At 57.8% G+C, this 20,845-nt stretch overlaps 2 protein-coding genes across 3 annotated transcripts in view; both read right to left on the reverse strand.

Moving 5' to 3' along the window:
* Positions 1-5,414: 5,414 nt before the first annotated feature.
* NGB (neuroglobin) lies at positions 5,415-10,556 on the reverse strand. Its single transcript, XM_020904614.2, has 4 exons — positions 10,376-10,556; positions 8,848-8,959; positions 8,145-8,264; positions 5,415-6,768 (listed from the first exon to the last, which is right to left on the reverse strand). Exons 1-4 carry the CDS (start codon positions 10,462-10,464, stop codon positions 6,634-6,636), a joined length of 456 nt encoding a protein of 151 aa, XP_020760273.1. The 5' UTR covers positions 10,465-10,556; the 3' UTR covers positions 5,415-6,633.
* Positions 10,557-16,567: 6,011 nt separating this feature from the next.
* POMT2 (protein O-mannosyltransferase 2) overlaps positions 16,568-20,845 on the reverse strand; it is a 46,632-nt gene continuing 42,354 nt past the window's right edge. For both annotated transcript variants that reach the window (XM_020904624.2, XM_070469679.1), the window contains exons 16-21: positions 19,618-19,689; positions 19,271-19,330; positions 19,074-19,179; positions 18,134-18,274; positions 17,879-17,993; positions 16,568-17,051 (exon numbers count right to left, since the gene is read on the reverse strand). In XM_020904624.2, the coding sequence (XP_020760283.2) occupies positions 16,946-17,051; positions 17,879-17,993; positions 18,134-18,274; positions 19,074-19,179; positions 19,271-19,330; positions 19,618-19,689 (600 nt within the window). In that variant the 3' untranslated portion in view covers positions 16,568-16,945. The remainder of the gene's footprint in view (positions 17,052-17,878; positions 17,994-18,133; positions 18,275-19,073; positions 19,180-19,270; positions 19,331-19,617; positions 19,690-20,845) is intronic.

Here is a 20,845-nt window from a genome sequence, read left to right on the forward strand (position 1 = left end):
GTGTGTTGTCATTTCCTACTCCAGGGGATCTTCCTGACCCAGGGGTCGAACCCGTGTCTCTTGTGTTTCCTGCATTAGCAGGCAGATTCTTCACCACTGTACCTCCCGGGAAGTAGGTGAGAACTTTCTGGTCCCTGAGCTACCCAAGAAGCTATCGGGCAGCCTCCCCTGGGCAGCAGAAGCCCCAGGCTCAGTGCTGGGCCCTGAGAGCTGGCTCCTGGCCTGATGAGCAGCTGGACTTGACCCATGGAGGCCCCCAGCAGAGGCAGCAGGCGGGGCTCTGGTCTGCACCAGCCTCGGCCAGCGACACAGGGGCGGGGAGAGGTTGGGCACTTGGGCTGCCGCATCGGGCCTGAACGGAACAAGAAAACCCTCTAGCAAAGGGTAGTATGTCAGCTGTCATACCCCTGACAAGGAGGAAAACTTCCCTACCCTGGGGGGTGGGCAGGAGACCAGAATTCTGGGCCTTCCTCTAGGCAGCGCGATGTCCCTGCACTGGTCACCTCACCCTGAAAGCAGGAGGACGGAAGTCTGTCGCTCGGTCCATTAGTGAATGGAGCAGATTCAGCTGCAGGAATAGAGCGAACGGGGCGTGGATGGGGGCTTCCTCTGTCACTGACCCCTGTGAGGGCCGAGGACACTCTCAGGGCTCAATTCCCAAGGGATGCTCCCGAGCACCAACCCCCTTGCTGGACCTTCTCCCAAGATTTCATGGTCTATTCATGGGCGTGGGCTAAAAGCTCCCCATGGTGTGAGCCTGGCCAGGGGCCCAGGCCCCACCCTCTTGACCCCTCTCCCCTAAACACTATTATTTTCCGAGTAGAGTCAGATGAAATCCACAAGAGATGCTTCAGTGGAGATGAAATCCACAAGAGATGCTTCAGTGGAGAGGGGAGCAGGAAGACCACCCTGGGCGGACGAGAGGGGCCAGGTTCCACGGCCTAGAAACGGGTGGGGGTGTTGGGGAGGGGGAACTGGGCAGATGGCCAGGAGGGAGGCCTGATGCCAGGGCGGTCCAGGATGCCAACTTGATGGGTCTCTGCCCAAGAGGGCGTTGGAGCACCACCCTGAGTGCCAGGCTGGGGTCTGCAGGGCTGGGGAGGAAGCAGAAGGGCCCTGGGCTCCCGGAGGCTCTGCCTATGGAGGCCAAGCTTGCGGTGGCTCCCTGCCACCCACCCAAAGCCGTCGGGGAACTCCATGCTGGCCGGCTGCCAGCGAAGCTCGCTCTGTAAAGGCCCCAGGGAAGCGTGGCAGTCTGACTTCTGGGAAGATAGCGTGCAGGTTTTTTTTCAACAAAGGCTGTTTTTGAACATCTGAGATACTGTGGCCTTGACAACCAGCAGCCCAGCCTCTCTCAAGCCTCAAGTACTGGGTCTCTCTTCCAACTGCCGATGGAAGTCTCCTTGGAGACTGTAAACAACCCTAATGTCCAGGCCGCCTCCCTGAACAAGCCTGAATTTATGAGGTGGGGCCCGATCACCTCTGTTTCACACAATCCCTCCAGTGACTCTGGGGTGCAGGAGGTTTGAGTGGGAGAGGCTCTCCTGAAGCCGTCAGGAAACCATCCCAGCCTCACAGAAACCAGGGCAGCTGGTCCCAGCATCTCACAGAGCCTTCACCTCAGGGAAGGGGTACCCTGCAGCCGGTTGTCATTTAGTCACTGTCATGTCCGACTTCTTTTGCGACCGCATGGACTGTAGGCTCCTCTGTCCATGGGATTCTCCAGGCACGAATACTGGAGCGGGTTGCCATTTCCTTTCCCAAGGGATCTTGCTGACCCAGGGATGGAACCCGCGTCTCCCGCATTAGCAGGCGGATTCTTGACACTGAGCCACCAGCAAAGCCCCCGGTGGCCTGTACCCAGTTACAAACGCACAGGCTGGATAACCTCTCGTTCCTTCACTCTGCCTCCAAAGAGCTGAAATAGCAGGTGCCTGGCAGGAAACCAAAGATTAGGCCCAAAGAAGCATTTGCTGTGGGCTTACAGTGATTAATGCCCAGCGCGGGCATGACTTCAGTTGTAATCACCTTCCTTGGCAATAAGTACTACTGTTGGGTCGGAGAGAGACACAGAGCAGCCTTGGGGGTCACTTCCGCCTAGCTCGGCACCTTCAGCCATGGTTTGAACCCCCCTGTCCCCTTCCCTCCAAACACAGAGCCCAAAGTGCCTTTCCTGACAGCCTTCCCATGTCGATTGCAATAGAATGTAAGTGCAGTTAACACATTTACGTAGCGGGATGTCAGAACAAGCACTTTGAAGAAAAAAAGAAAGTAGGATGGGGGAGTGTCTGGAGATGGGGAGGACTCGGGACAAGCTCTGGGGGAACCAGACACGTGAGCCAGTGGAGGTGGCGTGAAGGGGGCAAGGAAACAAATGCATGAAGGGGGCGGGGACCTCGAGGCGGCTGCAGTGGCCGGAGCAGAGTGAGTGAGGGGCAGAGGGGATGGGGGTGGGGTCTGAGGGGGCAACGGGGCTCCGTGGGCCAAGCCACTGGAGGAGTCATAGCAGGGAAGAGACAGCACCCCCTTACAAGCCACGGGGAGGGGACAAGACGAAAGCAGAAAGCCCCCCTGGGGGGCTCTGATGAGGGCAGCCTGGAGCAACCACATAGTCGCTCAGAGGAGGAGAGGGCAAGTGAAAGAGGAGAGAGGAAGTGAGATCTGGTACAGGGCTTGCGGATTCCTGGACAGATTCGGCGTGAGGTTTGAGCAAGGAGGTGAGGATGACTCCCAGTTCTTCAGCTCAAACAACTAGGTAAACTGGTTCACCACGGTGGAGAAAGCTGGGACGGAGCACGTCTGGGAAGAAGACCCAGAGCTCCACCTGGGCTGTGTTCCCTTTGAGATGGTGCCCGATGCGAATGTTGGGCAGCTGGCTGGAGACAGTCTGGAGTAGAGGCGAGTTAGGCCGGAGGGGTGAACTCTGGAGCCCTCAGCATCCGGATGGTGTGGAAAGCGTGGGACTGCCCGTGACCTCCAGGGGTGCAAGCGGAGGTGAGGAGGGGGTCGGAGGGAGAGGGGAGGAGAGTCTGCAAGGGAGACTGAGGAGGAGCCACAGAGAGGAAGCGGGGAAACCGGGAGAGCCTGGCGTCCCGGAAGTCAGGGAAGAAAGGGACTCAAAGGGGAGGGCGTGGGGTCCAGCTGTAACCACACTTGACAGTAAATACAGGGCAGAGAGGGCGTGAGCTCAAAGACGCCACCAACAGGCCCCAGCCAGGTCAAATGCCAGACATGCCATGAAAGAAATGACCAGGTTTTGCCCACAAATCAATGGCATGGGGCAGAGAGCAAGAGCCTGGAAGAAAATGAGATGTTTAAGAGGCACAACCAGATATGGTGTGTGGCTCTTGACTGCATCTTGAACTGAACAAACCAGCTGCAGAAAGACATCGTTGAGATACCAGGGAAATTCAAATATGGACTGTGCATTTGGCGATTTGAGGAGATAACTGTTCATCCTGGTAGGTACATTGATAGCATGAGTTAAGAGGTTAAAAAAAAATTGGCTAGAAAATCACATTGAAGACCTTATGGGTAGAAGAACATGAAATCTGGGATTAGCTTTGAAACTGTCCAGCAAAATTAGAAGTCAGAAAGAGGTCTTGAGTTGCTCAATGCTGATGCAGGGGTAAAGGGCACCTGGAGATCCGTCAGGTTCTGATTTCCGTGAATGTTAACATGTCTCCACTATAAAAAGTTTAAAAATAAAGAAAAAGTGTTCAGCAAAAGTGCTTAACTCATCCAAGTGCTGCTGAGCAGAAGAGCAAAATGAAGCCTGGGATGCGACCCCTGAGTTGGGCAGGATGGAGGCTACTGGTGACCTTGATGGTGAGCTGGGGGCGTGGGAACGAAAGCCTGGTTGAAATGGGTTCCCATCCTCTCACGGGAGTGAGGACATGAGAAGGACAAGGAAGGATAACTCTTTTGGAGACACGCACAAGTGCAAGAAAGACCTTCAAGAGAGGCGAAAGCACCCATGCTTAGGATGGCTCCAGACACATCGGAGGAGGGGGTGCGGCCCTTCCAGAGCCAGGTCACCCCGTCTCTGGTGTGGGTGTCAAGCCTTCAGGAGCCTGAGGCTAGGCATGGCCACCTGAGTCTGAGCCACCCTTCGGTCACACAGCAGAGGGGGCCGCCCGCATGGAGCCCGTGGGGCTCAAGAGAAAAATCCCTTTGATGCTCCAGTGGAGAAAAGCATTCCTAACATGCTCCAGACCCAGGGTCTGCAGTCACATTGTCAGGCACGCCTGGCCCCCAGAGCCTAACGAAAGCGAGGCCCTGGCTGCAGCTAGAGAGGCACTGCTGGCCTTGGTGTGGGCTGAGAAAATCAGACCTTGGGGTGAGGACAGCTGGCCCGAGTGCAGCCCCTCCAGCCATTCACAGCCAAGCTCCAGGGCCCCACACATTGGAGCCCAGGAGTAAGGGGGGCGGGGAGGGCTAACCCCAAGCCTGCTTGGACGAAGGCCACTCTTAAAGTCACTCACTCCCCATTCACCTGGCTGTCTCTCTACGGTTGCCTGCCTGCTCCTCCTGACACACACACACACACACACACACACTCACAGCGGGTCTTCAACTCCAATATGTACACCCCAGCTTAACACATTTAGTCTCCCTAAAAAGTCCACTCTCAGATTGGCACCTACCCCTCCAAAGAGGTTCTAGAAGCTTTCCTCGGAAAGCCTGCAAGATGTGTTGCTGTGTGCTGCTGTGCTGACAGCTAGCCCATTCAATTCATGGCCTTGCCTTGTCCACCAGCGGGTGGGCTCCCAGACCCCCGACCAGTGAACTGCTTCAGACTCCAGACTAGTGTAGGTATGAGTTGAAATAAACCAACCCCCAAATGTATAATGGCACAAACACAAGTTTTTCTCTTTCCTGTAAAATTATAATGAATGAGCACCTGTACTACATGCAGGAGAAGCGCTTGGATGCCGAAAGGCACTTCTACCCAGCGGGTGCTCTCCTCCAAGCAGCGATCCGGGACCCAGGCTCGTTCCACCTTGTGAGCCTGCCACGTTCAAGGCATGGCCCTTAAGGTCACTGTGAGATTTGCATCAAGACGACTGGAGGATGACAGAGCACAGAGGAGCAGGCAGGAGTCTGGGGGGACCAGGTCTGGAAGTGGTACACATGTCCACGCATTCCATTGGCCAGAACTCAGCCGCATGTCTCACCTAATGCAAGGGACACTGGGGAATGTAGTCCGGCTGTGTGCCCTGCCAGCCAGTTTCCACCACAGACCCCTCACTCCATCTCAGCCACCGGATTCCCCACACCCCTCCCTTCTTTTCCACCCACTCTGGCCTTGATCCTCCTGACCCCCAACCTCCCACGCTACCTTCCATCCACCACCCTGCAGCTTCATCTGGATACAAGCCAACGCCAAAGAAAAGACCAGTCCCAGACGGTCAGAGAGGCACACAGAACAGGTTTATTTCTCGTGAGTTTATACAACCACGGCTTGCAGCAAAAGATAAAAGTGGAGATAGTTCAGAGCGTGGGAAGGGTTTCTGCTGTTTTCTATCGACCTTGCTAAGCACAGGCACACGTGCGTGCATGCGTCGCTTCAGTCGTGTCTGACTCTTCAAGATCCTTTGGCCTCTAACCCTCCAGGCTCCTCTGTCCATGGGATTCCCCAGCAAGAACACTGGAGTGGGCTGCCACGCCCTCCTCCAGGGGATCTTCCTGACCCAGGGATCGAGCCCGCATCTCTTACGTCTCCTGCATTGGCAGGCAGGCTCTTTACCACTAGCGCCGCCTGGGAAGCCCAGGTACAGGCACATAGCAGGTATTAAATATGTGCGCTCTGGACCCTCCGTCGGTGTGGGCAGAGGCAGAAAGGATCGGGGGGTGGGGAATAAGCCTAAGGCTCTGCAGGAGTCAGGGCTGCAGAAGAGGCTTGGGTCTCTGGGGAAGGAAGCCCCAGCTTCCTGGCCCTTCCCCAGCCCGCCCACCATGGCTGGATAGCTGCTTCCTACAGAGATACAGGGGAGTTCCCACCTTACACGAGAAAAGAAAAATTACTTGGTCGGGGGGCATCTGAGAAGTTGCCCCCCTCCGAGACCCAGAGGGGCCCCATCACAGAGCCAGCCAGTCTCCGAACCACCTGCTCCGGCTGCCTGGGATGCCGCCACAAAGGCCGGAGCTGTCCCACACCTCTCCGTGTGCAAAGCAAACACACCGCTGGGAGAGAAACACGCGGAAGGCAGGCGAGCTGGGAAGGTGCTCGAAGCTCAGCCAGCCCACTGCCCCGCTCAGCCCAGGCTCACTTGGGCATGGAGGAGGATGGGAACACCCACCCCTCAAAGCCCCGTGTCTCCCCCCACGCCGGGCCCCATGCCACCTCTCCTCCTGGAGGAGGGGGTGGGGAGGCCAGAGGGGAAGGCTGGGCCAGCAGAGAAGAAGCTAGGGGAAACTCGAGGAAATGGGAAAGGAAAAGCCACCCCACCTGTGGTGGGGGCTGAGCGGGACTGAGGCCCAGCCCTGCTCCATCACCTCCCTGGCACGGCCAAGGGGACAAGGACCATGAGGCAGGCCTAGGGGAGCCTGGGCTACGATGGACACAGACCAACCGACAGACACAGACAAGCGGGGGGCTACCAGGTGGAAACCGCTGGGCAGCGCCGCCTCTTACTCGCCACCCCAGCCCCGACTCATGGCCTCCACCACGGCCCCGTAGAGCTGGCTCCAGGCAGCCCGCGTGGCGGGTGTGAAGGCAGGGCCCAGGCACTTCTCCAGCATGTAGAGCAGGGATTCACCCACCGTCTGCAGAGGGAAGGGGGCCACCTGTCATTCCCAGGTGCAGGGAGGCATGCCCCCATTTCACAGGTGAGAAAACTGAGGCTGGGGGCTGGTAAGGACTCCTGGGCTTTTTGGCTCCTGCATGGGAGCCATGCTTCCTGAGCAGGATTCTGCCCCCACCCCCCAATCCTTGGATGCCACTTAAAGGTGAGGTTTTAAAGTGAACGAAACATTTCACTCCACTCCCAGCCTCACGATCACCCCATGAGTGGGGGGGTGAGGCATTGCCTGGGACTTCCAGCTGACACCAAGCAAAGTTACTGTCCTTCCTCCTGTTTCCTCCTCTGCAAGACAGCAGTCATGAGGTTAAGAGCACAGGCTCTGCCATCCTGAGTTCACTCTCTGACTCTAGTGCTTGTGAGCTGTGTGACCTTGAGCAAGTTAGGTAACCTCTCTGAGCCTCAGTTGCTTCATCAGTGAAATTTTCAACTCATCAGATTGTTGGAATGATTAAGAGATCATCTACTAAAAGCTCTTGGCACAGCATCTATACCCAGTAAGTCTTCAGCAATAATAATAGCTCTCATTTTTTAATTATTAATCATAAAATACAGTGTATTTATTCCACAAATATTTCCTGAATACACACGAAAGACCAGACGCTGTACTAGTACTGGGGATGGAGAGAAAGACAAGACAAACTCAGTCCCTTCCTCAAGGTGCTCACATCTGACAAGGTGATTGGACCGTGCAGTGGGCCGTCAGGTGAGTGGTCCCCTGTGAGCCACACCTCAAGGATTCACGCCCTTGACACGGGGCTCATCCACGTGGCTGACTTTGGCCGGTGGGGCATTAACAAGAGTGATACAAGCAGAGGCTGGCTTGTCCTCTTAGAATAGTCCCTCCTGGAGCTCAGCAGCTACTCTGGAATGAAGCTCAGGTTCACTATCGAATGATTAGGGGCCACAGGGAGAGAGATCCCAAAGGATGACAGGCCATCTTGGACATCCCAGCCCCAGCTGAGCTCCCAACTGAACGCAGCGCATGCATCCCACAGCATGTGGGACGGACGAACCGCTCAGCTGAGCCCAGGGAAATCAGAAGTCATTGTTTTAAGCCAGTTTGGTTGTGGGATGGTTTTATGCATGCCAATATAAAACTGAGCAGTAATCCCAAAGGCTCCTTCACTATCTACGAGTTCTAAGAGAAACCACACCAGAGAAGAAAAATTGGAGGCTCAGAGAGGTCAAGGCCGTGCCAGGGTGACACAGCAAGTACCTAACAATGCAGTCACCTGAAGGTTTAGGAGAGGAGAGATGAACAGGTGGGTAGGAGGGCCTGGGAGAGAGTGGTGGCCTCAGGCCAGGAGCTTTGGAGAGAGAAAAGGCCCCTTTACCCACCGAAAAGGAGCTGAGCTTCACGCCCACTGCCCGGTGCTTCCGGCCCAGGCTGGCCAGGTACTCCTCCAGGGAGGACAGGTCCTCCACGTTGGTCACCGCAGCATCGATCACCAGCATCACCTGCCAAGGTCAAGGTCGCAGTGAAACAGAGCTCAGAGCAACTCCCCACCGCCGCTCACAACCAGTCCAGAACCTGGGGGTCCCAACCAGAAGGAAGAGAGGACCCTCGTTTATCCGGGATCAGAGACAAAAGGCAGTCTGTGTCTGCCTACAGCAGGCGCTCAGCATATGGTGGCCAGACTACTCATGTTAGGCCATGAAGGAAGCTGCCTTCTGCTGAGGGGCTCAAACCCTAGACACACCTGCTGGACAGTGTTATCCTCCGGGGACAGGGGGAATGCTGAGGCCCTGTAAGAGCCACCAGCCTCTAAGGAAACCCCAGCTTGGTTTTCACAGGGGGATGGTCCCTGATGGAGCCAAGGGGCAAGGACAAGGGCAACGGGCAGAGCTGGGAAGCAGCTGGCCGACCGGGTGCCCCAACTCTGCCCGGTTCAGCGCAGAGGGAAAGCGACAGATGCCTCTGACAGGAGGGAGCAGGAGAAGGGGCACAGCCCGAGGCTGGGGCAGGACGCGGAAGGAATTCTCCCATCCAGGGTTCTCCCTCTCCTGTTCTCCCCCAGGAAGGTGCTCCACCTCCCCTCACCTTCCTGATGTGGTCCAGGAACTCGGGAGAAGACAGGCAGTCCTCTGGGCTGGAGAACTGGCGGCAGTTGTACTGGAAGAGGGGCAGCAGGCCTGGCTCCAGGTCAAACAGCCTGCGGGGGGGAGGCCCGGTGTCAGCCCTGGGGGGTCGCCCCTGCAGGCTCCCTGGGCCCTGGCTGCCCTGCAGCGGGGGAAGGCGTGCAGCACCTGGGCTGTAAACTCCAGCTCACCCTCAGCCTGGCACGCACTGCTTGGCCAGCTTTGCCGCTGGCCCCTCTTACCTCTTCCGCATCGTGGAAAACACGTGTTCCCCAGGCCTCATAGGGAAGCCCCTCCATAAACTGTGGAGGGGTGTGGGCTGGGACAGGCAGGGGTCCTCAAACAGGAAGCCTGGAATCCGTGGTGGGGACTCCCCCTCCCGCCGTCTGTCTCCTTCTCCTTCCCTCCCTCCCATTCTTGGATCAGATACCCCGCAGTCCCATCCTGTCCAACGGCTCTTGGCCCAGCAACGATGATAATTAATATTCAGAAGCCCTAACACTTTCTGAGCATTGAGTACTTTGCACGTGGTTTACTCAGGTATCCCCTCACAATCCTAAACAGTGGGTGTAACTGCTACCCAATTTTATAGAGGAGGAAACAGAAGCCCAGAGAGGTTGAGTCATTTGTCTCAGGTCACACAGCTTGGGAGCAGCATGGCCAGAGGGCGCCTGAGAAAAGAGTGGGTTTGGGGAAAGCCGAGAGGCCCAAGTATAAGCTCTCATCCATATCTGGGAGGACAGAGACTGTAAATGGAGTCCCTTTTTGTTTGCGAGGGGGAGGCTTTACAAAAACCTCTTCAGAAGTTCTGGGCTGGCTTAAAGGAGCCAAGGCTCCTGAAAAACCACGGTGAGGGGGCACGTCTCCTTGGTCAGGGCAGAGGGGCTACCTAGACACCCTCAAGCTGAGGTTGAAGGGAGCCTCCCCTCCCCTCCGGGGTCTGCACACTCCCTCACCCCTCTCTCGCGGGCGGTGAGAATTGGGCATATGTCCTCCCTTCCCTGGAGGGTCTCAGGCCCTAGCCTGTCATTTCCTCCGAAAGCTTTATCCTGAAGTTGATTACTGGAAGTGAACACTTTCGGGGCCCAGACCCCCGTGCCCTGCAGGCCAGGCACCCAGTACAGCCTTCCCACGCAGGTCGTGGGACACCCGGCTATCTCTCCATAAGGGCAGTGGTGGGCACCCCTGCAGTCATCGCCCACGGGAGGAACACTCAGGAGGCACACAGCCGCGGAGGGGGCGTAGCGCGGGGCCCCGAGTGTAGGGAGATGGGCGGCGGGAGCGGACCCTGGCCGGCGCCCAGAGAGCCCCGCTGGGAGCGGGGTGTGCGCGCTCGCCAAGACGCCGCGGCCGCCGCGGGAAAAGCCGCAGGGGGCTGCACCATCCGTCACCGCGCACCGCGCCTCCGGCGCCGGCTCGGCCGCCTCCGACCCATTCCTGGAGAGGCACCCCGCTCCCCGCACCCCTGGGGGCGCTCGGGCCGCCCTCACCTGGCGAACAGGACGGTGCCATGCTCCAGGGGGCTGCGGCTCACCGCCCGCCAGCTCTGCCGGATCAGCTCGTGCTCCGGGCGCTCCATGCTCGCCCCGGGGACGCGGGGCGCAGGGCTGGGACCCTCGGAGCGCGGGCACCGTCACCGCACGTGCCGCGCCATCTCCGCGGCGACGCGGCCACTCGGCGCCTCCCGCGGCCCCCGCGCCTCGGCCGGGGCCCCGCGGGGTGGAGTGGGCCTGCGGATGGTCCAGACACCGCTGCTTCCCCGCCCAGGTGGAGCCGCCCCCGCCGGCCCGGCGCTTCCAGGGACCCCGGCTCCCAGCCGCTGTACCTTGTGCCCCGCCCCGCGCCGCCCGCCTGGGGCTCTTTAAAGCCACCGCGGCCCCCGCCCCTCTCCGTCCGGATAGACGTGCATCTCCGGGCGACCGACTCTGGACGCGGACTTGGGGGCTTGGGAAAGGACAGGGCTTCAGAGCTTCACGGAAATCGCCGAGCCTCTGGGGACCTCGGTTTCTCCTCCGGTGACAATTTTACCACTTACTAGTTAGGGCACAGGAGAAGGAAATGGCAACCCACCCCAGTGTTCTTGCCTAGAGAATCCCAGGGACGGAGGAGCCTGGTGGGCTGCCCTCTATGGGGTCGCACAGAGTCGGACACGACTGAAGTGGCTTAGCAGTAGCAGCCGCAGTTAGGGCACGCGGAGATGCTGCCTGGAGGCATCCGACCCCTGGCCCCAGGTCTCCTTCCTGCTGCCCCGAGGTGGAAGTCGGAGAAGGCCAGGGTCACCTGTGTGACCAGGCGGAGCCGGTGGAGGGCCGCCAAGGGTAGGGCAGGGTCTACCCTAGCTCTGGTTCCCGACTGAAGCACCGGGGACACTCGGGGGCCACCAGGGCGCTCAGCTTTAGGGACAGGGCCAAGCCCGCCGCCTTGTCCAGCCCGGCCTGCGTTTTCTTGGGGCTCCATCCTTAGACATCTGTCAGCTCCGGTTCTAACCCCAGCTCTGCTTGGCCAGGGGATGGGGTCTCACTCAGGTGCAGCAATTGTGAGCACTCTACTGCCTGGACAACTGAGGGGGTTCAGTGAGAACCTTCTACTATTAAGAGATTTTTTAATAGACTTTTGTACACGTGTAAATAGAAGCACTGTTTCTTTCTTTAATTTGAAGTTCAGGAAGCAGAATCTCCTGAATTTGCCTTTCAGGGTATGAGGTTGGTCACCTGTCAATTAGACCTGAAACTTTCTCTCAAGCCTGAAAGTGCCTTGGGCCCCAGTCCAGTCCTAGTGGTCCGTGTTTTAAAGAGCAAGATCCTCACTTTCATTATGTCGTCTCCAACCCTAACTCCTGTCAGTCGGCCCACCTCTCTTTTCCAGTTTCCTCAGCGGTGTGGTAACGGGGGTGGAGTGGGGTCTCCAGGAACTTCTCAGGCCATCTCCTTTGGGCCGCGGGTACAAGGTGGGTGTACAGTTCAGTCATGAACTGGCTGAGGCTCCATGCCCAACCCTGTGCTAGGCATGAAGTATGGAATCCTTGCCCTCTAGAACGCCTGCTGGCCAACCCTGTGCTAGGCATGAAGTATGGAATCCTGTCCTTCTAGAACTTCTGCTGGCCCTGAATCAGGCCTGAGGGCCTCAGTGATACTCTTCTTGGTCCCAGACAAGCTTGGCAAAACCATCTCGCTTCTCTCCCTCTTCCAGGGACGCAGGACTTTGGAGCACACCTTATTTGTCTCTTCCCCATCCCTCCCCACATCTTGGGGGTCTTTGGGCTGGAGCAGGGGAGCAAAGCTGCAAGGCCGCTGGCGTGTGTCCTGAGGCATCCAGGAGATCCCCGAGGGAGAACACAAAGGGCCTGGGGGCTGACGGGAGAAAGCCGGGGTGCTCAGGGATTAGACTCCCGGGTCGGCATCCCGTAGCCCTGCAGCCAACTCGGCAGGTCGTGGGGAGGGCCACGTATGTCTCTGCGGGCCTTTATCTTTCAATGCGCAGATGCCCAGGCCTCTGTGCAGGCCTGCTGGCTCATCTAAGGCTTCCCACTCCACCCAGTTTGCACTTCCTAGCAACAGTCTACACTCGGTATGCTGCTTGCTTCTTCTCTCCTTTGGGCAGGGTCTGGAGTCTGACTGGAGTTGATGGCCTTAGCTAGTAAGTGGTGGAGTCAGCACTCATTCTGCCTTTTTAGAGGCAGGAGGAGGCAGGAGGAGAGAGCTGAATGCTCTCTAATCTCTGCTCCTCTCAGCAAAAAGGCCCAGGAACCTGGCTGAGCCTTGCTATCTGGGTGGTATATTCCAACCAGGAGACAGAGGGGTGGATTCATTGGAGGGGCTGGGGGAAAGTCACAGAAGCCCCCTCCCAGCATTTGCCCACAGACTTGGGCAGGAGGTTCTAATCAAGGAGAGGCCAGTGTTGTCACGGAGGTTGCTTTATCACCAATGATAAAGAGTTTGCATGTCCTGAGCATCCGTGTCCAGATACTGTGCAAGGGACTTTACATCATTACCTTTCTTCATTCTCATAGTAACTCTGTCAAGTGGATCCTGTTTATTTTGTCCCTGTCTTACTGTTGAGGAAATGGAGGCAACAAGGTTAAGTAACTGGCTCATAAGTGGTGGGGCCAGTATTTGACCTCAAGGCTGACCCTGGCCCCCCTCCAGACCTCTGCGCTCCTCTGCCTCCCTCACTATAATGGGCTGTGACCAAGAGCTGCATCCATAGTTCCGACCAAGGCAAGGTCACCAGGTCTGAGTCAAAAGGGTGCTGGAGCTGGCTCTTGGACAGCTTGGGAGAGCAAATCAGGTTCATCTTTCCAGTTTCTCAGTGACATCAATCAAGTTGGCGGCCTGAAAGAGGCCATGGTGGAGCATTTGCATGAGCCCAGACAGATGCTACAAATCAGGGCTCTTTTCCTCCCAGAAGACCACTGGTCTGGCTGCACCAGCAAACACTGGGCCTTGGATGAGCTGTAGATGCTTTAGGCAGCAGGTGCAAAGGAACGTGCTAATCTGAGGCTATGCCTTCTCACCTGGGGACCCAGGCTGTCCTGAGCAGGTGCTTCTAGTCCCAGCACCAGGCTGGAGGAGCAGAAAAAGCCCAACTCAGTGCCGAAGCCCAGCCCTGCTGCTGATGAGTGCTCAGTCGTGTCCGCCTCTTTTCAACCCCATGGACTGCAGCCCGCCAGGCTCCTGTCTGGGACTTTTCCAGGCAAGGATACTGGAGTGGGTTTGCCATTCCCTTCTCCAGGGGATATCTCCCCCACCCAGGGATCGAACCTGGGTCTCTCACATCTGCTGCACTGGTGGGAGGACTCCTTACCACTAGTGCCACCTGGGAAACCCAGCCTCGGCTCTACTGACTGATTGTGGCACCTCGGGTAAGGAATCAAATCTATCCTGGGTGGAATGGGGACAAAAAGAGCAGTGACTTCACTGGGCCTTTATGGGGACTTGCTCTTACGGACATGTCGGGAGATGGTAAGTCAGGCTGTGCCAGGAAGGGTTTGGTCCTTTCCTAACCCTTCCATCCCCCAGGGGGCTGCAGGATTCCCCCCTCTCTTGCCTCCAGCTCCTCTTGGTCCTAAGCAGGAGCAGGGGGATCAGCGAGCCCCGAAGACCCCCGGTTTCACAGTGCACTGGACTCCTCTCCTCCCTCAACTACGGTCCAAACCACGTCAGCTCTCACCTCCTTCGACTTTAACGTGACCCCTGATCAGGAGACAGCTGCCAAGACAGGGGCCTCTGGGGAGCAGAATGGACACTGGTGCTGCAGTGCTGGGCCACTCAGCTGTCTCAAAGAGGACGCGCGCTCTCATTCCTCCTTATGCTTGTGTGACGAGGTCACAAGAGGGAAAAATAAGGTCCAGCTTCCTGCTCATTTGGGCAAAGTTTAAACAAACACAAGTAGCGACCAGCATTACTCAAGTACCCTTATCTGTGGGAGGGCCTCCACCTGCCCCGCCCAGGGCCTCTGCTGCAGACTCCAGGCACAGTGGAGCGGTTCCTGCACTCCAAACATGCTTTTCGTTCTGGGAGCCAGAGGGCAAGTCAGATTCAATTAAGTACAACAAGAACAACATGGCATTCAAAATAAGAGCTATTTATTACAAAAGTAAATGGCCTCTGATTATCTGTGGAAAAAAAAATTTTTTTAATATAAAATGTGGTTTAAGAAGTTGGCTGGAGGTTGAGCTGGCAAATGTCTCCTTCCTCCACCAGCACGTCTGCAGGACGTGTCACAATCTCCCGGGGGCTGGAGCCCGTGTGCAGAGCATGGCTCCGACAGCCCCTCTCCCCAGCATCTTCCAACAACACAACTTGAGTACTTGGAGCTGTGTTGGCCCATGCAGCCACACAAGCGTGCGCCAGCCTGGGCAAAGGAGGGGGTGAGGTGGGCAGACACTCTTCTCCCATCTCTGGAGAGCAGTGGAAGAGACCAAGGAAGCTCTTATCCCCGGGGTGGCCAGATTAGGAGGGCGGCCAGGCAGGAGGCCGCCTGAGCGCTCGCCCTCCTCGCCCTCACCAGAGTGGCTGCCCCTCTGACCCCTTCAGGGCCCCTCCCTTCCCATGAGCTCCTATTAGGAAGTAAGAAGGCACCGGGAGAAACAGCCACCACCTCCCAGTTGTCAGCCTGGGGCCACTGTTATTTGAAACAGTCTAGCCCAGGGTCTCCCGCATTCCACCTCCAGGAGAGCCCACCCAGAGGGCTGGGCTGCCCCCCCCCCCCCCCCCCCCCCCCCCCCCGCCACGCCAGCTCAGAAGAAAGCAACCTGGCCTGGGAGAGAGAAGAAGGGGGCTGGTGGCAGGCATCGGAGAGCAGAGGTTCCCCATCCCTGCTCTCCCTCCCTTCCAGAAACGCAATTAAGCAAGCAGCCCAGACTCAGCACCTGGCAGCAGCGCTTCCTGCTGGGGGAAGTCAAAAGGGCTGCAGCCCTGAGGAAGGGAGGTCATGGGGCCCCAGATCTAATTAACAAACCTGCCTTGCTCTTGAAGTGACTGCATTTCCTCTATTAACATTAATGATGGTCGGTCTGGATGTCCGAGCATGGCCAGAAGCTTCCCTCCCCACCACCCAATGGGTAGCACAGCCTGTCCTTGGGACCAATTTCCAGTCTCCGTGGCAACCACTGAGCAGAGATGCTCGAAAGAGCTCTGACCTTGGCAGAGCTGGTGGGGGCTATAGAGGAGGGAAGATGGAGAGTGGCAGAGGCTCATCATTAAACCTTGAAGCGTTACAGTCCTCTGAGACAAAATAAATATTTTGTCATGCACCAGGAGGACGGAGGCGGGCTTAGGGATTGGCCTTGGGTTAGTTCAGTTCTGGCCCAAGGGTTTTCTTTCTCTCTTTCATCTGGGGAGGCAGTAAAAGGAACAGCTCTGAGCTGCTTGCTTGGGCTTAGAGGTGGTAAAGAGAAGTTCTGATGCATGCCTAGGTGCTCTGGGGCCTTGGGGAAATGGAGACTGGTGAAACAGTGACCCAGAGGAAGGGGAGTGAAACACAGTGAAAGGAGGGCGTCAGCACTGGGGACCAGAGAAGGAAGCATGGGGAAAGTTTAGTGAGTGACAGGAACACTAGTCCAGAAAGGCCAGGGCAACCAGCTCCAGACCCCGCCAGGAGCCCAGCCCAACCCCACACACGGCCCTGGTCTGCTGCACAATTGCCCTGGGTGCTAGGAGAGGGGCTGGCGGGCTCTCCCTGCCCCCGGGAGAGCATAGGTCCCAGCCTCACAGCCAGCCTGGATGCGGAAGGAAGGGGAGCGGCAGCCACTAGTTGCCCCTGGCTCCCAAGCCCTGAGGACACAACACTACCACGTGTGCCCACCAACCACACATTCAGGGTTCCCGGATGGCGAGGAGCCGAGGGCTGAGGAGAGCCAGCAGGGCTGCCTGGCGCTGGGGCCCAGGCCCCTAAGCACACACTGCGGGCAGGGGTCCAGCCGCCTGTGGCCACAGGGGAGACTCCCAGCAGCAGCCACGCAGGGGCGTGCAGGGAGGCGGGCCCTGCAGCCTGGGGTGTTCAGCTTAGGGATCTGCTTGTTGGTGGGAAGGAGGGCGGCACAGCCTTGATAATCCTGCCGGCTCCACCAGAGGTGATACCCCAAGGCGGTGTTGGTGCAGTCAGCCTTCCTGGAGGGCTGATTTCTGATGAATCTTACAACCCAATTCAGTGAGAAAAAAACACCAGAAAATACTACTGTAGCCCTGGACGATTTCTTAGAGTTTATGACGCTCTGCTGTCCATAGTCACGGTCTACACTGCACAGGCACACGGACACACACATGCTCACACTCACCCCCACACTCTCCCACACTCATCCTTCCTCACTCCGCTCACGGGGGACGAGCCTGAGAGGGAAGTCGTCTGTGGCTGAGCAGACCCAGTGGAGCCTCTGCGGAGGAGCAGGGCCGCGGTGCTCCCCAGTGGGTTGTGCTCCCGGGGTGGGGTGCCAGCAGGCAGCGGAGGTCCACAGGCTCCTCGGGCCGCTTCCTCCATGGCTGGGAAGGTCTGGGGACTGGCTTCACAGCTGGCCGTCCCCACGAAGGTCCTGGTCTCAGGCTGGAGTCCTCGCAGTGGCCTCAAAAGTCCCACGATTCCAGCCACCTGAGCCCGGCCATCGGACTTCGGGGGTCCTGGGCCAGGGGACCTACCATCCCATAAGCCAGAGGGTGGAAGAGGTAGAAGCTGCGGGGGAGAACCCGGGGGAGGGGGTGGTGGTTGGCACCCTAGGGCCTCAGCGGAGGCAGGGAGCCCTGAGACCCCTGACACTCAGCTCCTCAGACCTTCTCTACCTACGGGACCCACCCTGACATGTCAGCAGGCCTATGTGACTTTGCCACCTGGGGACACCATACTCTGGGACCTTGAAAAAGGCTGACTTAATGACAGTAAAGGAGAAGGGCTCTTCTCAAAAGGCCCAGGAGACAGAGCAGGCCAGGGTCTGGTCACGGGCTGTGTGACCAGATCTCTGTTAAAATGTGGACGTGCTCTCAGGTCACAGGTCCCCTATTCCCAGCTCAGGACTTTATGTTGCCCACCCCTGGCCCCTCAAGGCCAGTGATGCTCACTCACAGATCTGTGAGACTGTGAGGTCGGGGAGGGGGCAGCCTGCAAAACAGCATCCTCCCTGCAGTTACTCTGAGCCACACCACACCACCTGGTGACCCTCTACCACCCGCCCCCACCCTGAAAGCTGCGCCCGCTGAGAGCTGCAGGTGACTGCAGAGGGGTGCCCTCCCACATGGGCCAGAGAGGTACAGAGCTGGGAGCCACTGGCCAGAGGTGAGAATGCAGGGCGTTAGTCCATGTTTCTCCACCTGCCACACCTTCGGGTCATGTGGAAGGCTTTGGAAACTATGGCTGACAGGGCCCAAACTGGGCTCAACGGAACCAGAACCAACCTCTGGAGACAGAGCCAGGCACCAGTGTGCTTCAACAGAGGTTCCAAAACGCACCCAGGGCTGAGGCCTTGAGGTTGGGGGGTCGACTACGCAGATGCAGGGGGCGCTCACCTGTAGGCAGTTCCCAGGAGCAGGCTCAGGATGCCCAGCGTGTGCACGCACCCGGCCAGCGGATAGGAGGCTAGGCTCCAGGCACAGAGCCGCAGGAGGGTGTCCCAAAGAAGGCCTGGGGAGGAAGGGAAACCCCGCACCACTCCGTCAGAGGACGCCTCCCAGGGAGACAGACGGGCTCCCCCAGCAGCGCCGCTCCACGGTGGTCTCGTCCCGCCCACCCTCCTTACCCAGGTCCCAGACGGCCACACTGACCTGTCAGCATGCTGGAGAAGAGCATGGCGGGGAAGTAGTGGTGGAAGTAGAGAACCCGGCCCATCAGGAAGAAGGGGAAGTAATGCATCATCCAGCCGAGTAGGAGCTGCCCGCCTCCTCGCAGCAGGACCTGGGACAGACCTGGGCCCCAAGCAGCACAGCCCAGTCAGCTGACAGGGCCGGGCACGCAGCCTGCGCTGTGGGCTCTGCCCCTTCCTCGCCGTGTGACTCACAGAAGCCATGTCACCTGAGTGGGCCTTCTGTCCCTCACCCGCCCACGGTGAACAACCCTACGGCAGCTGGCAGGAGAAGGAACTGCTCACTCCCTGGCCCGGGAGGCCTGGGCACCAACCCCCAGCAGCAGGCCGCCCGGCCTCCGGCTCCAGCCCCCGCATCTCTGCTGCCACACGGGTCTCTGCAGCCAGACGGGGCGAGGGGTGCGGGCACAGGCGAGGACGGGGTGAGGGAGGGGCGGCCTGGGACCATGTCTGCAGACACGGAGCTGCAGAGGCAGCAGAGAACCTGTGTCAACGTCTCAGACGCTGTGGCCCATGGCGTCGGGGCTGCTCTCCTCCTAACTAGAGGACAGGAGAGCAGAAGAGAAAAGATGGGCAGGCGTGCATAGAGTGTAGAGGTCAACAGTGAAGGCTCTGAATGCAGACCACCTGGGTGTGAACTGCAGTTCTGTCACCTACTGGGACAAGGTTCTTAACCTCTTTGTGCCTTGGTTTCCCAATCCATAAACAGAGGTAATAAACTCTGCTGGGAGGATACAGGGTTTAACACAGCACTGGGTTTCTGGTGCCTGGAGCTCTAAAAAGTCACAGAGGAGGGAAGAAGGGAGGGAAAGGCAGAGGACGGCCCCTCAGCAGGGGGGTGCTCCCCAAGTGTGGGCACCCTGCAGGCTGCTAGGTGGGGGTGGGGAGCCCAGGGGCCCGACCTTCGACCTCAGCAGGCAGACGCGCGCCCCTCTGCACAGCCACAGCAAAGACGCTCGCTGAGAGGATGTAGAGGGCAAGGCTCAGCAGGTTCAGCCACCAGACCACCTGCAGGGAGACGGGCATGGGTGGGTGAGAGGCGGCAGCAGTGCCCCGCGGGCATGCTCAGGGCACCCACCACGGCATGCGGGGCACTCACCGGGTTGCCCAGCAGATACACTCGGAAGTCGGTGTCATTGACTCCTGAGAAGCGCAGGCCCTGTGGAGCAGAGGACAGAGTGGGCGCAGGGCTCAGCCCCTCCCAGGGGAGGAAGACGGGCCAGCTTTCAAAGACAGGGAGCCTGGGCAGGAGGCTCGGAGTGGCTGCCTTCTCTGTAAGCTCCCTGGGGAGGCTGGGTCCAGCCGAGCACAAGCAGAGCCCGTCTCCAGCCACCCTCCACTGGGTCAGGCCTGACCCCCAATCCCGGCGACCCCCACCGCCAGCAAGGCTCCACGGCCTCCTCCTCAGCTCTGTTCCCGGGGAGGAGCTCTTGCTTTGGGCCCTACCTGAAAGTTGACAGGCCAGTGCCAGGGTTTGGAAGTGAACTCATTGTCCTTGGGCTTGAGGCCATTGTTCCCCTGCAGGAAAGTGGTAAAGAAAAGGCTGGTCCAGACAGAGCTCTAGAAGGCCGACAGGAACGTGAGGGACAGGCATCTCTGACGTGTGGCCACGTGTCAGGACAAGCCCTCTCTCCTCTGCCCTCTCCCTTGCTGGCAGGGGAGAGTCAGGGGTCACTCTCAGTCACCGCACACGTGCTGACCACAGCTGCCCCACTTTGCTCAACGAGCAGGCCTCCATCTCCCGGCAGAGGCAGTCCGCTCAGACTCTCTCTGCTCAAGAGAAAGAGGCATGACAGACTTGTTCCCCTTGGCACAAAATATATATCCATCTTCCCAGCCAAGGATAAGGTCTCAAGAGGATGAGGAGAGGGATATGTAAAATCGGGGCTCACTTATTTGTTTCCTTGAAAGACCAATTTCAAACCCAAACCCAGAATTCTTAAGTTCCTGGACTCTGAAAAAGTTACTTTAGCCTAGTGTTTCTCAGTACTTTTTTCTCATTATTACCTGTCCCCAGTCAACCTTTTTAAGATACATTTTCCTTAAACACTCCCTCACCATGACATTTATTTTTTTTATTGTGGTATAATTTATATATAACATTATATTAGTCACAAGTATACAATATAATGACTTAACATTGGCATATATTGCAAAACAACCAGCACAATAAGTCCCCTCATGACATTTTAATACTATAGGTATTCCGTATATCTGTTCATATAATGAATGAATATGTGTGCTTTAGACATTAAAACACTGTTTCCTTTTTTCTGCCCTCTAAGAACATATTACCCCCTGGCTGAGAACGCACACTTTAGTCTGAAGGACTCAGTCTCAGGCCCCTCAGTCCACCAGCCAAGAATATCTATCAACCTGTCTTCACATGGCAAAATCAGACCTTTGCTAAAACTAGAAGGAAAAGGATCAGGATCCCGGATGCTAACCAGCAAGATGGTGTCAGCCTTGTTATCAGAACAGACTGAGAAGGCATTTCCCAAGGAGGAGTCAGGTCAGAGTCTCTCCACCTTGACACTGACACTTTGGGCTGCAGACGTCTCCGGTGTGGGCCGGCCTGTGCAGTGCAGAGTGGTGAGCATCCCTGGATTCTACTCACTGGATGCCAGCAGAACCCCTACCCACTATGCCAGCCAACACGCCTCCGGACACGTTA

The sequence above is a fragment of the Odocoileus virginianus genome, chromosome 6, assembly GCF_023699985.2.
Source record: "Odocoileus virginianus isolate 20LAN1187 ecotype Illinois chromosome 6, Ovbor_1.2, whole genome shotgun sequence".
Classification (NCBI taxonomy): Eukaryota; Metazoa; Chordata; class Mammalia; order Artiodactyla; family Cervidae; genus Odocoileus; species Odocoileus virginianus.